Source organism: Podarcis pityusensis, assembly GCF_964106645.2.
Source record: "Podarcis pityusensis genome assembly, chromosome: 11".
In the NCBI taxonomy this organism is placed as follows: Eukaryota; Metazoa; Chordata; class Lepidosauria; order Squamata; family Lacertidae; genus Podarcis; species Podarcis pityusensis.
Genome location: NC_138036.1, coordinates 23069320 through 23084598, shown reverse-complemented (window position 1 = coordinate 23084598; position 15279 = coordinate 23069320). Strand labels below are relative to the sequence as shown.

Below are 15279 nucleotides of genomic sequence, written 5' to 3'. Positions count from 1 at the left end.
TTTTGTAGCAATGAACCAGCCTATGAATTCTGCACCCAGTCAAAATGAGCCAGAATTTGGCATCCTTATCCTCCCTGTTCCCTCTCAGCATGCTAATAGCCAACCACAAGTTTTTTGTATTATGTACTAAGTATCTTCTTACTACATCATACAAGCAAGTCTCTCCAATTTAAGAATCCTTAGAATATTGTTGGCTTTCACAATGTGAATTTGGGCACGATTCTATGATTCAACACTATGAGTCCCTCAGGATTATATTAATTTATTGGGAGAGTCAGGTCCTTCTTTGCCAGCTCTTTCAGAAGGAAGTCGGCATTTCCATGTACAGATTTATTATGTATATCAATATCAAGACTTGAATGTGCCAATTCTTTTTAGGTGAGAACAAGAACAGTTGCTGAATGTGTAGCATTTTACTACATGTGGAAGAAATCTGAACGATACGATTACTTTGCACAGCAAACCAGATTTGGAAAAAAGAGATACAACCACCATCCTGGAGTCACGTAAGTTCAAAGACCTTGAAAGTCTTTATTTTTGTGTTTTGTGATTTTCTCCTCTAGAACATCACACCCATGTTATAATATGGCATTGATGCTGTTCTGAAGATGCATATCCTCCGATTATAGTCAGTTAAATTACTTGCCTTAAGATGATCACTGTCGTTCCAGGGACTATATGGACCGGTTGGTAGATGAAGCAGAAGCTCTTGGTGGAGCTGTACATTCTTCAGCCATAACGTCAAACAGCAGATCGGAGCCCACGCCTGACCAACAGCTAAGCATTCTGAGCTCTATCACTGCCAATGATTTGACAGGTAAATTAAAGGGTGCACAGATGATGTCTTGGAATAGCTTGTTGCTGCTGTATGTCAGGATAATGGTGACATTTTGGCTAATATTGCTTTTCTTTCTTCTAGCACTGACCAACAGTGTAGCCACAGTCTGCCACTCTACAGATGTGAACTGCTTAGATGATGCCTTCCCACCTCTGGACAGCTTGCCTCGGACAGCAGTTAATCATGTGCCTGTTGTAACAGAAGATTTGCTTAACTTGCCTAGTAATGGTGAAAGTGATTGTTTTAATTTATTTGAGACTGGATTTTATCACTCCGAGTTAAACCCAATGAACATGTGCAACGAGGAGTCTGAAAGGCCTGCCAAGAGACTAAAAATGGGAATTGCAGTCCCAGAATCGTATATGAATGATGTTTCTGTGAATAACTTGGGTGTTGATTTTGAGAATCACACGCATCACATTACCAGTGCCAAAATGGCAGTCTCAGTGGCTGACTTTAGCAGTCTATCTGCAAACGAGACAAATGGCTTTATTAGTGCTCATGCATTACACCAGCACACTGCCCTCCATTCAGAATGAATTTTATCAGCAAACTGAAGAGACAGTGGACACTGTTGGTGGTTTATGGTAAACTTGATGGGAACGATCAGGTTTGCATAGTCTTTCACTGGAAGTTTGAACTATGTGACATCAGTGATGTCTTTATGTACAGAACTATATCTTGATTTATCAAGAGTATTTTCACTTTTTTCCAATCCATAAATGTGGAAACTTCATACGACGTTTAGCAGAGTTTGGGGACTAAGAGAACTCTGTGGTGCAGCTTTAAGCTCTGCTTCCTCTTTCTTTTTTAAACCTGTAAACAGAGACTGATGTCTCAAAACCAGCACAGAAATTCTGAACTGATTGGAGTGGCTTTTTTAGTCTAAGTTGCTTCTGCCGTAATGGATGCAGTGGAAAAGCGATTGTTTACAGGTACCAGTCCTGATCCCTGTTCAATGTAGCATTAAAATTAATGAAAAGCAGGGAAAGGTTTCTTTAATTTAAACTGCACAAACATACAATGATATTTTTAAGCGGAACCTTCTCTCATACTAAACCAGAGCACTTCAGTTTACAGAACAACAGGTTCATCTTGATGGATACTAGCACAAAGGACTGTAGGAGCACTGTCTAAAAAACGTGTTTGGATGCTCTTACCAAATTATAGGCCATGGCTACCTTACACAGATACAATTACACAGATTTCTGTATGTAAACCTATTGGCTGAAATGATACAGTATACTGTTGGGGTGGGGTGGGGAAGTTGTCCACACTTCTGAGGAGTGTAATGTGAAAACATCAAATGTTATGTAACTTTTCTTAAGGCCACTGAGAGGTGAGGGTACAGCTTAGGATTTTCCACTAATGGTTTACATCTTAGGACTTGCCTTAAGTTCAGAGCACTGCAGTTCAATGTGTTAAACTTATGAGGGACTCTAGATTCATAGATGATACACAACTTTGAAGCATCTTCAAGTATGGATGTATTTTTTTTCCCTTGGATTGCATTTCATGTTCCGGAGAGGAATCTTTGTTATAGCTGTTTTATGTTTATTGCTTAACCTTTCATTCTAGCTTTGCCTGTCATTTATAATATTAATCAAAAGGTGTTAGCTATGTGTCCCGAATGACACAAAAATGTTGAATTTTCCAACAATACAATTGACATGCAGTAAAACATGTCTATTTTTGCACTGGCCACTATGTATATTTAATTTCCTTTTTAAAATATTGCAAATTTTTTTAAAGAAAAGAGTAAACTTTTCAGTGTTGGTAGTAATGATTTCATGGTTGCACTGCATAAATAGAGAAAGCAGATGCCTTAGTTAATACTTCAAAGGGAGGGTATTTATTCTACATACTGTGAACTGCATTGACATCCTGAGTTTGAGATGCAGCAAAGTGCTGTGTGTTCTTCATGGCATTGTAACAAAGATGGCTTCAAAGAGTTAATATAGCACACGTAACATTTTAGCAAATTAATTTAGCACAGTGGACAAAAGTTGCTGTTGGTGATGTGTTCTGAAATATACATCTAAAAGCTGTCATTCTAATAAGTACACAGTCAATAATGGGGTAGCCTTGGCCCTGTGTTGTATTCTGACGCTTTTAGCCAAATTGTCGGCTTCTTGTTGCTGTGATTTGTGCTGAACTCTGTATCTTTGTTCATTTTTGTTTTTGAATCAACTCATCACAGATAATTTTGTAAAATAACTGGCCATATTCTTTTTGTGTTATACATTCAAGTTTATGGGTTTACAGTGGCTGGTCTGTATAAAAATCATTACACCATGTCTGAATGCTTATACCAGTTGCACTTAAATGACAACACCCATTCTCATTAGCTGATGCAGTACTACGTTCAGTTTATCTATGCATTGCTGGGGTCTTAATGAAGACCGAGAGTCTAGTTTCTCGTCTAAAGTTTTGATTGTCAGCAAGTTGAATGGACACTTTAGTTATTTAATAAAGACTTTTGACCAAAATTCTGAAATGGTATGAAAGAACAATGAATTCCGGCTAGTTTTAATAGATTTTAATTGCTGATCTAATTTAGCCTGTTGGCTAGCTAGCTGGTAATGTTTACTTTTAATTCCTTGTTAAAATGAGGCAATAATTTGCAAGATTATGTAAATATGTACATTCTGCATATCTTTTTAGATATCTATTTCAATATTTTCTGACTACTTCTGTGTATAGTAACATTTTGTGCATGCTTGATGTGACATTCATAAATTTGTACCACTATGACTTTATTCATGTAAAATAGCTATTTATTGAATTTTTCTTTTAAAAGCTGGACTTAACCTGTTTTTCTCTGTGTTAAACATTTTAAATGGAGAACTTGTTACCGTTTATTAAAAGAATTGCGTTTGAGGGAGAGCATGAAGATGGCAGAATTGCAACCATATGAAGAAATCTACATTGCCTTGATTCAGTGTGGGTAAAGCACAATTCTTCTAACAAACTGTGATGACTTCATGGTTCATTGCTGAATATATTATCTCTCCTCTCCTTTTTCATAAAAACAAACCAAAAATCCATCATGGGCAATTGCAGTTTGGTAGATGTATCACTTAACTACAGGGATTCTGAAAAGGATAGCTGATTCACATAGAAGTGTAACTGGTGCTGTGATTAGAGCAATACTTTTACTTTTGTTAAGTCATTTCATCTTCTCATCGTTAGCTTTTTAAATGCTTATTTTTTCCCTCTTGTTATGGTCAAACGGCTGACTTTACTTGAAGGCTGTACAATACTGTCTGAAGTATACTAAATTGTGTACGATTGGGTTGATATGTACAGTTTCCTTATAAAACCAAGTCAAAACCATATGTTAATTTCAGATCCAGTAGTGTATTAGAAATACAGTTTAATTTTAACCAAAGTCTTTAGTGGGTATTTCAAGTTTGAATGTAAACTAGTGGATAAACTGACCAATAGAAGACTGTTTGCCCAGTGTTAAAAGCACATTGTCTATAAATGAGAAACTGAATTTACATAGTATCATGGTTATGATTTTTCCATGTGAGCGGGAAAACTTCTCAGTTTTTTTTTGCTAACAGTTAAGGTCTGCAGTCCTTCCTGAAGCAACCAGTAATTCCAGTCATTCCTAGATTCAGGTTGGAATCCCCTGTGCATAGCAAAATAAATTAGTGACAATCGCAACCAGTTTTAGTATTGGATGCCCAAGAGGAAGTTGCTATTGTTGCATTGGTTTTAATATTTGTACATAAACACTGATTTTTTTGAACATTATTTTGTATTTGTTGTACTTTAATACCTGGTGTACAGTTCCAGAAATAAATGTCTGGAAACCCTTTTTCTTTTGTGAAAGTTTTCATGCCTCTGCAACATTTGTCACTTTAGTATATTTGAACACACAGGGTTATCTTAAAAGAAGTTTTCAGATGTTCAGATTCTAATCCATAAAGAACCAGATTTATATTTTCAGACAAGACTACATTCTGATTGCATAGAGAGGTTTCTCTCCCACTAATTCTAAAATTTGGGGCCATCCGATGAATCTGAATGTTGGAAGATTCAGGATGGATAGAATAAAGTGCACAGCACCTAGTTACACTATGGAATTAGTTTTTGTAAAATGCAGCAATGGCTCCCAACATGACTGGCTTTAAAAAATCATACAAGTTCATGGAGGAGAAGGCCATCAATGTCTATGTTCCATTAGAGGCAGTATGCATCTGTATAAAAGTTTTTCGGAATCCCAAGTGTGGAAAGTACAAAGTATGGTGCCAATCCACTTGGAAATTCTCTAGTGCAGGCCCTGCTCAACTGCATAACTTGTTCATGTCAACTAGTACTTATGCAGGAACATCTTCCCATGTCTGTGTTGATCCAGAGTTTCAGGCAGTGCGATTCTGCCAAATGAATGTCTCTGTAGGTAGAAGCAAAATAGTTGATCAGCAGTGACATGGTGCTGAGAGGGCAGGCTCAAAGAGGCTTATTGTAACAACTTCTCAGTGGATTGGTGACTTCAGGGAGGTACTTGTGAAGTCCACTTTCAGGAAGTGGTTTGAATCCACAGGGGTTCTTGAAAGTGGAATGTTCTTGTTCTCCAGACACCCTTTTGAAGACACACTCCCAGCGCCAATCATCTGACTGCCCATCTTTAAAGGAAGGTTGTAATTGCCATTAAGCTGGCCAGCCTGTACATTGATCCACTTCGAACCCTGATAACTTATCAGTCACCTGAAATCACTATAATGTAATGTGGCTAACAGGTAGATCAGATGTCAACAAGCTTTTCCAGCTCAGACCATGTGGTGGGCCGGACTATATTGGGGGGGGGGGAATGATGAACGAATTTCTATGCCCCACAAATAACCCAGAGATGCATTTTAAATAAAAGCACACATTCTACTCATGTAAAAACACGCTGATTCCCAGACCGTCCGTGGGCTGGCTTTAGAAGGCGATTGGGCCGCATCCGGCCCCGGGCCTTAGGTTGCCTACCCCTGAGGTAGGCGGTGCTTTTACATGTCAAAGTGGGCCCACAGTGGGGTGGGGTAATTAAAAATCTGGCCTACAGGTCAGTACCAGTTCCCCACCACTGATTTAAAGCAATCAAACTTACAAAGCATACTATGTTTCTTAATATAAACTCTGTAAGGTACCTAAAAAGGAACAGAAGCAAATCCTAAGATACAATAGTAAGAAAATATATAGGCTGAAGAACACTGATGGTTGCAGGCACTGTTTTAACACTGCATAAACCACTAATTTTGCACTAATTTTTCTTTTCTTAAAAGGCTCAGCCAAAAGGATGCACCAAACCCCTCAGTGCCACCAAGTATGCATTCAGTAAAAAATACCTCAGGAGATTAAAACTGGTCAATCAGTGGCTCCTCAGGCTCAATTGATAATTGTGTAATAGTTTGAGAAAAGCTCTTCTCCTGGTCCAATGTCTTGGAGAGCAATCAGAACGACACATCTCAGGGGCCTGCAGATTGCATAGTGGAGGAATTTCAGATACTATTATGCACATGCACTTATACATGCATAACACACACCAGTTTTTCTTTCTTTAGGTTCCAATAAGTGAAGGTTTAAATATGTGACCTATTTGACATTAATGAGCTAGTCAAATTATCAAACTTAATCCAATCTATGAGATTGTAACAAGTATTTGATTAAACTTCTCACCTCTGTATCTCATGACAGTAGTTTATGTTTGGAAGATACTGTTTAAATTCTATAGGAAAATGTTCAGGTACATCAAATTCCTGATAGCATACATTGGCTGCTTTATCTGATGGAAAAATAAGAGAGGAAAAATATTGAAAAAGATGAGATGCACTAATATTGGTGCAACTCTCAGTTAATGTATCCTTTGGATTTTTTTTACATCACTTGCATTATTTATTATAACAGAAATCCTGTTCAGATGCTCTAAAACCGTTTATGTGGGGCATCCTCATTGATGTAGCCATGTGAATGAAGTAAATCCGACCTGACAATAAATATTATATGGAGATGTACCACTTCCCTCTATGTAAAAGATGGGTCTCAGCATTCACCCAAACTGCAGATTAGAAGCAACGCTGGTAGCTTGGTAGCAGTGAGCCAGAAGTTAATCTCCCATAAAGTTGTATCCTTGGAGAACTCAACATGATGGTCTTTAAGGTGCCCGAATCTAGTCTAGGAAAAAGTCTGTTTCCTACTCACCAGGTGAGCAATTGTTAACATATTGCCCCACTGCCAGTGGATTCTGCAGACCAGTTGTAAGCCAAAATACATCACTCATTTTCAAAGGACCAATCTGATCTCTCTTGCTGCATGACCTGAAAAAACTTACAGCGTTAACAAACCCCAATTTTGACATCTTCTTGAGCAATCATATCTTTTCAAAGCAAACATGTGTACATTCACACCCCACAAATTAAATTCATTTGCTAAGACTATGCTACTCATTACCTACATCCTATTCAGCACCCGTAAGTAGCAAATACAATTTGATCCTCTACAGAACTTGAGACATAGCAAATCAAACGCTGCCCATTCAGCTGAATACACAGCACATACGTTCCACTTCAGATTAAGGAATGGTTGTCAAGCATCTGCCAGACTTTCATACATAGCTGATGGGCTGCATTTAACTTGGTGGGTCTTGCACGTTGAAGCTATGTGCCTTCATTTTTGGTAACGAAAAAGGTTCAAGTCTAAGGAAGGGCTGTAATGGCAAGGATGTTACTTTGCAGCAGATATTTGCAGATGCAAAGAATACCTGCCAGACATTTAATATTTAAATCATACTCTTAACAACCAAGAACTTGTGCTTATCTAGACAACCATTCCATTTGGTTGCAGCAGAGACTGAAATGGGGCAGCAAGGCCCACTCTTATCGGTTCTGCTGAGAAACCAGCATCATTTGACTCCTTTTCTCCCTGGACTGCAATAAAGATGTAAATTAAGAGTTTATGTCCGATTTTGCTTGTTTTCCTCCTCCCTCCTCCCCCCTTTTCCTTTTGTGTCTTGTCTTTTAAATTGCAAGCTTGAGGGCAGGACTATCTTGTTTGTTATTGATCTTTTTCAAATCACTCTAGGAGCCTTTCCAGGGTAAACATGCTATAAATAAATATATAGTACTGTGTGAATTTCTGGCACAAGCATCATAGCTATATTAACCTGTGTAAATCTGTGGAATCCTTTCCAAAGCACAAAACTTACCACAGATGAGACCAGCACATCAACAATCGACACATTATATTGTTAGTGAGTATACAGAAAAGGAAGTGATTCTCACATCTGCAAGCACTGGATACAAATCAACATCAGCCATAAAAAGCAGTGCACAACCCACTACTTTGCCATTACTTTGTTGTAGTTCAAATTTGTGCAGACATGGAGCTTCTGCTTTTCTGTTAGCTTCCAAATTGTAAGTAAATATTGAGTCACGGAACAGTGGAATATTCTACAGTAAAAGTAGTACAGGTTTTGTCAAATATGGTTTTATGGACCCATCTTATTGGCAGATGTTCTCCGACCTTCAAGGTTAACTTCTTTCAAATGTTAACAAAAGTCACAGGGAAATAAGACAACCACTTGTACATTCCCAATATCAAAGCTGTGCAACTGCAAAAAAAGGTTATGTTCTACGGCCAGAAAATAAACTCACCCCCAAATCTGTGGCTAACATTTTATTCCATATAAAAACCTGAAACAGACGACTTCCAAGTTCTTTGGTTTTACTTAAAAACACTTTTAGAAAAGTACAAAGGGTGAAACCTTGGGGGCGACATTTTTCTATTATGGACCTACCTGTATATAACTTTTGATATTCCCTTGTCATTCCCATCAATAAGCACCCCATCTATACATCTAAATATAAATGGATTGCCAATGGACTGGAAAAATATGGGCTCATACTTTTCATAGACTGTGCCTGTGTGAGACAAAAGTGGCTATTTTAGATTCCAGCTAATCACAATCAACAAGATGGGCAGTCTCAAGCAACGCACTGAGTGGATCTAACCATTTTCTCACATACAAAAGACTGCAAATCACAAAACTCCTTCAGCCTGATGTAAAGATCAAGCTTTCTGTGAAATACAACAGTGGGTGGGTGTAGAATTAGTACCATTAAAAAAAAGAAGATCACAAAACTTCAGTGTCCAGGATGGCAAAATATTGCTTTCTTCCCCCACATGAACCAAATATACTTCTCTTTGCATCTGCTGGCCTGGGTTTAGATATCTGCAAGAAAGACCCTTCCTGTGGTCCCAACAACAGGTGTGGTCCATTGGGGCAGTTGACATTGGCTAGGACTCTCTGTGTGCAGGGATTTCACCTGTGGAGCTTCTTCCCTCTGGATGCATGGATCTCTCTTTTCTCGTAAGTTTAAAACATTCCTGCCCCTCTTTTCATTGTTTCAGGCATTTTGGAAAGGAATGTACTGGTATAGTGGAATATTAATGGGTTTTTAAAATCTCCTTATGCTGTGGGTTAGGGTTTTGTGTTTGATTTGTTTATTTTGAACCTTCCTGGGATCCAGCAGAATGAAGGGTGGTCTAAAACCCTAGGAAATACATTTATGGTTAAATAGCAATTTGAAACCAGATTCATACAGTCCAAGTTTAAGAAACTACTACATTGCTCTCTCTCTCTCTTACACCTGAAGGAGCATCTCCAGCCCCATCGTTCTGCCCAGACACTGAGGTCCAGCTCCAAGGGCCTTCTGGTGGTTCCCTCACTGTGAGAAGTGAGGTTACAAGGAACCAGGCAGAGGGCCTTCTCGGTAGTGGTGCCTGCCCTGTGGAACACCCTCCCATCAGATGTCAAGGAAATAAACAACTATCTGACTTTTAGAAGACACTGGAAGGCAGCCCTGTTTAGGGAAGTTTTTAATAACTGATGTTTTAATGTACTTTTAATCGTCGTTGGAAGCTGCCCAGAGTGGCTGGGGAAAAATAAATAAATAAATAAAAATTATTATTATTACTACTACTACTACTACTACTACAGTGGTACCTCGGGTTAAGTACTTAATTCATTCCGGAGATCCGTTCTTAACCTGAAACTGTTCTTAACCTGAAGCACCACTTTAGCTAATGGGGCCTCCTGCTGCTGCCAGAGCACGATTTCTGTTCTTAACCCGAGGTACTATTTCTGGGTTAACGGAGTCTGTAACCTGAAGCGTATGTAACCTGAAGCGTATGTAACCCGAGGTACCACTGTATTATTATTACTATAAATACTAGTTTTAGGGCATGATATCTGGGGGCAAATGAGTCTTTTCTGACAGGCCTCTTGACCTTTAAATATGTTCAGAAGAGCAGAACAAAAAGTGTAGCATGGAGGTGCTTGAATGTCCCTTGCTGAATGTCATCCTGGCATGCAGCTATAAATGACAGAGTGACCCATAGCTGTCAACGTTTCCCTTTTTTAAAGGGAAATTCCCTTATTCCAAATAGGATTCCTCGCCAGCATGCCTTGTCATAAATAAGGTGACAACTTTACACAGACTGAAACTAAACTGCTAGAAACAGGCACCAGGGGGCCTTAAAGAGGAACAGAGCTCTTGTACCTTTGATAGTGTGTAAAAGAGGGAATTTCAACTGTCCTCTTTTCCATCTGGCCAACCCAACAGTTCTGAATAAAAGTTTCAAAGCTTTCTGGCTCGGGTTTGCCAGATTGCCTCATGGTTTAAATGTTTTTTTCTCAATCACAGAACATAGAAATCCTCTTCTAAGGATTCTCAGTGATCAGCCACAGCTCAGTGACAGAATGCATGTCGCATGCAAAAACTCCTGGATTCAATCCGTGAGAGCCCTCTGCTGAGACCCTGGGGAGTTGCAGTCAGTTCAGTGGCTGCATTGCCATGTAACGCTTATCCATAAGTATGGTCTGTTAAACCATTATGCGAAGAAAGCTGGCTTCAGTTGTGGTTTGTCTGAACTAACACTAAGCCAGCCACTGCACGTTTTGCTTCCTCAATGAAGGAAAGGAGGCACAAACTAGGAATACTTGGCCAGCGTGCAGTTTGTGCAGGACGTTTTAACAAACAATACTTTTATGGTTCAGCGCGACATGAAAACACAGTCAATTATGCTAACACTAATTAAGACGGGCTAATGGTCTGACTCAGCAAAAAATGAGATCATATGTTTATGTATTTGTAAATACATTCTTTCCATACCAGGATACATAGATACAACTGCTCCTTTTGGAACAAAACCTTTCGTTACAAAGACTCCTGTTCCAGCAGAAACAAGTGAGCTATGTCTTCGAGCAATGCTGAATCCTAAAGTGTGAAGGAGAACGTCTTCTGGATTGAAGATGACTTGATTCTGACGGCTGTCATCAATTGTTTGGTTTGTCTCAGGCTGAGCTTTCTGCAGGTCCAGGTATCTGGATTTAACTTTTGGAAGAAAGCTAAGAAGAAATGTTTGTCTCCTCAAGTCGTTTACAAATAAAGCTGTGAAAGTTTTCAGGAGTGCTTGAAGTACATCTTCATCAGAAACCATTTTGTCTTTAGAGCCTTCTGGTACAAACCGCAGAGTTCTGCAACAGTCCAAAAAACAACAGATCTGAGACATTTCGGAATGTTCTAAATGAGAGTTTGGAAACTGTAGCAAACACTACTTGCTTGCTTTTCAAACTGTTTCAAACCACTTACAGTTCTGTTAAAAACCGTGGCCATCTTTTATATTTAAAAGTCGTGCATATTTTTGATTAAATGTGCTAAACATGAAGATTGCTCTATAATTCTAGATTGGCTGTACATACGCTGATTTCTGTGTGTCCCAAGAGGCTGATTGGCTGGCATGGCTCACTATTCCTGGTTGCCTTGGAAGTAGTTTAAGGAAGCAGCAGTAGAGAATCAGTCCTACTGACAGCACAATTGAAATGGGAAAGGAAAGGAAGCGCTAACTGTCTAGCTAATTCTTATGTATAAGACTCTACTGAGGAATGGACAAAGGAGATGATAAAGTGCAGGTGTTTTTCCACACTACATGAAACTGATTCTTCTAATGAGAAGAATCTGTAGGTTCTTTTTCTTTTAAGCGAAAGGTGAAATCTCTCCTAAATTAAGACAACCGAAATAACAGAATAATAAATGTTCCTTGCATGAATACAAGGCTGTGATTCATTAGAAGAGCTGCACTGAGATCATTAAACCACAAGTATTCAGCTTGCGATTTTATTAGTTCCACCAGAGAGCCAAGAATCAATTTAATCCTTTATTCATTCCATGCATCTGCTTATTATTACAGAAATTAGAGAGGGGGAAAAGACCAATTACACCTAATCCACACTGTACCCAAAGAAAAATAGCTCCCTATATGATATATTCACAAATATTTCACTTCTAGTTTTAATTGCTTATTTCCCTTGAGAAACTAGTTCATAGCCTCTTTGAATGCGATGTCTTCATCCATCATATATATGGGGTCTTGAGGGGCACAACAAAATTCCTATTGGGTAAATTGTCTGGGGGTTTTTTTTGAAGAAAGTTTAAATGAGAACATTTAGCTCTGGTGGTGGAGTGAGAGAAATACATTGAAAAATGAAGTTTTATACAAAAAGCAGTTAATCCAGCTATTTAATTATCAGCCCATCACATCACATTATTTTATTTAAAATGTAGTAAAGCTGTCGTTTCAACTGCTCACAAAGCATGACTGAAACCTTCCGTCTGCAAATGTCAGCAGAATTTTTTGCTAGGTTTTGGCTCCCTGTTTCTTCTTCTGCATTATACAACATTGCAGAATGAAATTACCGTAATTTTCTGTGTATAAGACTAGGTTTTCGCCCTAACAAATAATGTCCAAAATTTGGGGGTGTCTTATACACAGATAGATCTCTCCCATTTTCTTAAATCGGAGTCCCCCAAAATAGGGGGCGTCTTATACATGGGGATGTCTTATAGACAGAAAAATACGCTATGTCACAGAAATGCTCATTTTAAGGTTGCCAAATGACCAGAAATTCTGCCTGGTCTGCTGTCCAGCCCTTAACTTCTGCAGACATTCACAAGCGAAGCTTTTCATGGTTCAGAGATAATAATCATTGCTTCACTAACATCTGCAGATCAAACTGCAGCACATAAGGCAGAGAAGGTACTGAAAGCAACATATGCAAGATTCCCCACAGAACGCAAGAGACCTCAGCACTACTCAATCCAAACAGCAGTAAGCATGGAACTTCTATGCCAAACTCTTGCTTCTATAACTGCTGCTAAACTGACGTGGTTCTAGTGGCTTTCAAGGTGGTGGCCATGATAATATGCTCCAACTGGGCTGATTTACCAAGGGACAGTCTCTTTTACCCCATAGTAAATGTCTCTGGCAAGGGACGTGGGTGGCGCTGTGGGTTAAACCACAGAGCCTAGGACTTGCTGATCAGAAGGTCGGCGGTTCGAATCCCCATGACGGGGTGAGCTCCTGTTGCTCAGTCCCTGCTCCTGGCCACCTAGCAGTTCGAAAGCACGTCAAAGTGCAAGTAGATAAATAGGTATCGCTCTGGCGGGAAGGTAAACGGCGTTTCCATGCGCTGCTCTGGTTCCCCAGAAGTGGCTTAGTCATGCTGGCCACATGACCCGGAAATTATACTCTGGCTCCCTCGGCCAATAAAGCGAGATGAGCGCCGCAACCCCAGAGTCGGTCACGACTGGACCTAATGGTCAGGGGTCCCTTTACCTTTAAAGGTCTCTGGTAAAGCAGTTACTACATACAGACTTTGAAGGATGCCTTTAAAAAAAAAATTATGTGTACCTATGTCCAATCGAGTTCATTTTTGAACTATTCTGTAGAAGTCAAACCTCTGAACAGTCAGGACGCATCTTAACCCTAGCACACACGAACATGAAGGCTAATACAAAATGTCAGCACACTGCTTCACTTGCACCAACACCATACCACCCATCAGGAAATGTTGCAGAAGGCATTTGCAGGCATCCTTGGGCAGCCCCCACTGCTGATGCCTGCACTCATGCCTCATGGGAAGCGATTCACTATGGAAAGTATGACTTATTATTACTTCTACTACTAGTAGTAGTACTCCAAGCAACATTAGGTGCCTAGGTCAAGCCACCATTATAATTGAACCACAAACCCTCCAAACATAGTCCCATCCTGGGAAATTTGGACGCCCGTTTGACCAAGCTGCCTAGCGCCCGTGCAAACCCCAGAAGAACAATCCCACATAGCCTAAAGGAGCTGCTTGCGGGTCTATGGGGAAGGGTAACCGCTTCTCAGGGCAGGTCAGAGGATGGGCCAGCTACGCGGATTTCCGCAGGCATGCTAGCAGCAGTCCCCACAATGGCCATTGCCGCCAGGGATCCGCGTTGCTTTGGCCATTGCCCGGCTGCGGAAGAACCCTGCACACGCGCCCTCGCATCCTCACGTGCAAGAGTTCGCCCCGGGTTCGCCAATGCGAACGCCGCCCTTGTACTTCACGTAAAAAGGCTGGTTTCGCGGCAACACCGCCAAACTTCTGGCTTTACTTTTACTTTTTTGCCACAAGCGGCAGAGAGACCTCTCGGTCGCCTCCTTCTCCCGCTCCGCCCTGAATGGTGACCCGGCGGCCGCCTTCACCTGCGCTTGTGGCCGAGGTTGAGCGCGATCCAGGGCACGAAGCGGTACTTGTAGGCCTCCCAGCGCCTCCGCAGAGCCCTCAGCATGGCGGCGGGGGTCCCCTTCCCCGGGGAAGAGCCGGGCTCCGTTTCTTGCTCGGCCGCAGGAAGGGCGAGGGAGGGCGCCTGCTGCCTGGCCGCCGCTGCAGCTCCTCCTCCCCGAGGTCAAGCGGCGCAGCTCCCTCCAATCGCCGTCGGCAGGCGAAAGTATAAGGAGTCTGCCTTCAAACGCGTGTCTACTGACCCGCCTCGCAACGCACCTGCGAGCTGATTATAACGCCACCGGACTCTCTGGCGTGCGCTTGCTTCGTTTGTTTCCTGTAACGGATGGGCCAAAGTAAATTCGGGCGTCAGGAGGAGTTTGCCTGTAATAGTTGCGCAAGCAGCCGCCGGAAATCTTACAAGCGCGGACATGGAAGCAGCAGCAACAGCAAACAACCAACCATTCAGACGACACTCATTGAAGAGAGTTTTGAATCCGCGGAGAAAAACCTGTCGGTGGAACCAAATGTACCCTGGGCGCAGTTTCGCAGGGGGACGTTTTAGGGAGACGGAGTTTACTTCCGCTTTAGGCGCTCAATCAGCCTCCTAATGCGCCTTATTCCATTAGCTTCCAAGCTGGGGATTTCTGGACAGTTCAGAAGGATTCCCCTTTTCCTATTGGTCGCAGATTGGGGCAGCACCCTTGGGAGAGTAAGTTACTTGGGAGAGTAAGACCCACTGGACTTACTATTCTCAAGCAAATGTGCCCATGGCTCGGACTGCACCTTGCAACCAGCGCAGTGGGGTTGGGGTTTTTGGGAAGTTTTAAAAGCCACGCGCGAACAGCATGTATACACC

At 41.0% G+C, this 15279-nt stretch overlaps 2 protein-coding genes across 4 annotated transcripts in view; one reads left to right on the top strand and one right to left on the bottom strand.

Annotated features, from left to right (window-relative positions):
- MIER3 (MIER family member 3) overlaps nucleotides 1-4664 on the top strand; it is a 19245-nt gene extending 14581 nt beyond the window's left edge. For all 3 annotated transcript variants that reach the window (XM_080972788.1, XM_080972789.1, XM_080972790.1), the window contains exons 11-13: nucleotides 379-506; nucleotides 672-817; nucleotides 920-4664. In XM_080972788.1, the coding sequence (XP_080828914.1) occupies nucleotides 379-506; nucleotides 672-817; nucleotides 920-1377 (732 nt within the window). In that variant the 3' untranslated portion in view covers nucleotides 1378-4664. The remainder of the gene's footprint in view (nucleotides 1-378; nucleotides 507-671; nucleotides 818-919) is intronic.
- On the bottom strand, nucleotides 4542-15279 carry SETD9 (SET domain containing 9). Its single transcript, XM_080973116.1, has 7 exons — nucleotides 14402-15279; nucleotides 11002-11366; nucleotides 8625-8748; nucleotides 7031-7146; nucleotides 6509-6614; nucleotides 6178-6305; nucleotides 4542-5240 (listed from the first exon to the last, which is right to left on the bottom strand). Exons 1-6 carry the CDS (start codon nucleotides 14485-14487, stop codon nucleotides 6218-6220), a joined length of 885 nt encoding a protein of 294 aa, XP_080829242.1. The 5' UTR covers nucleotides 14488-15279; the 3' UTR covers nucleotides 4542-5240; nucleotides 6178-6217.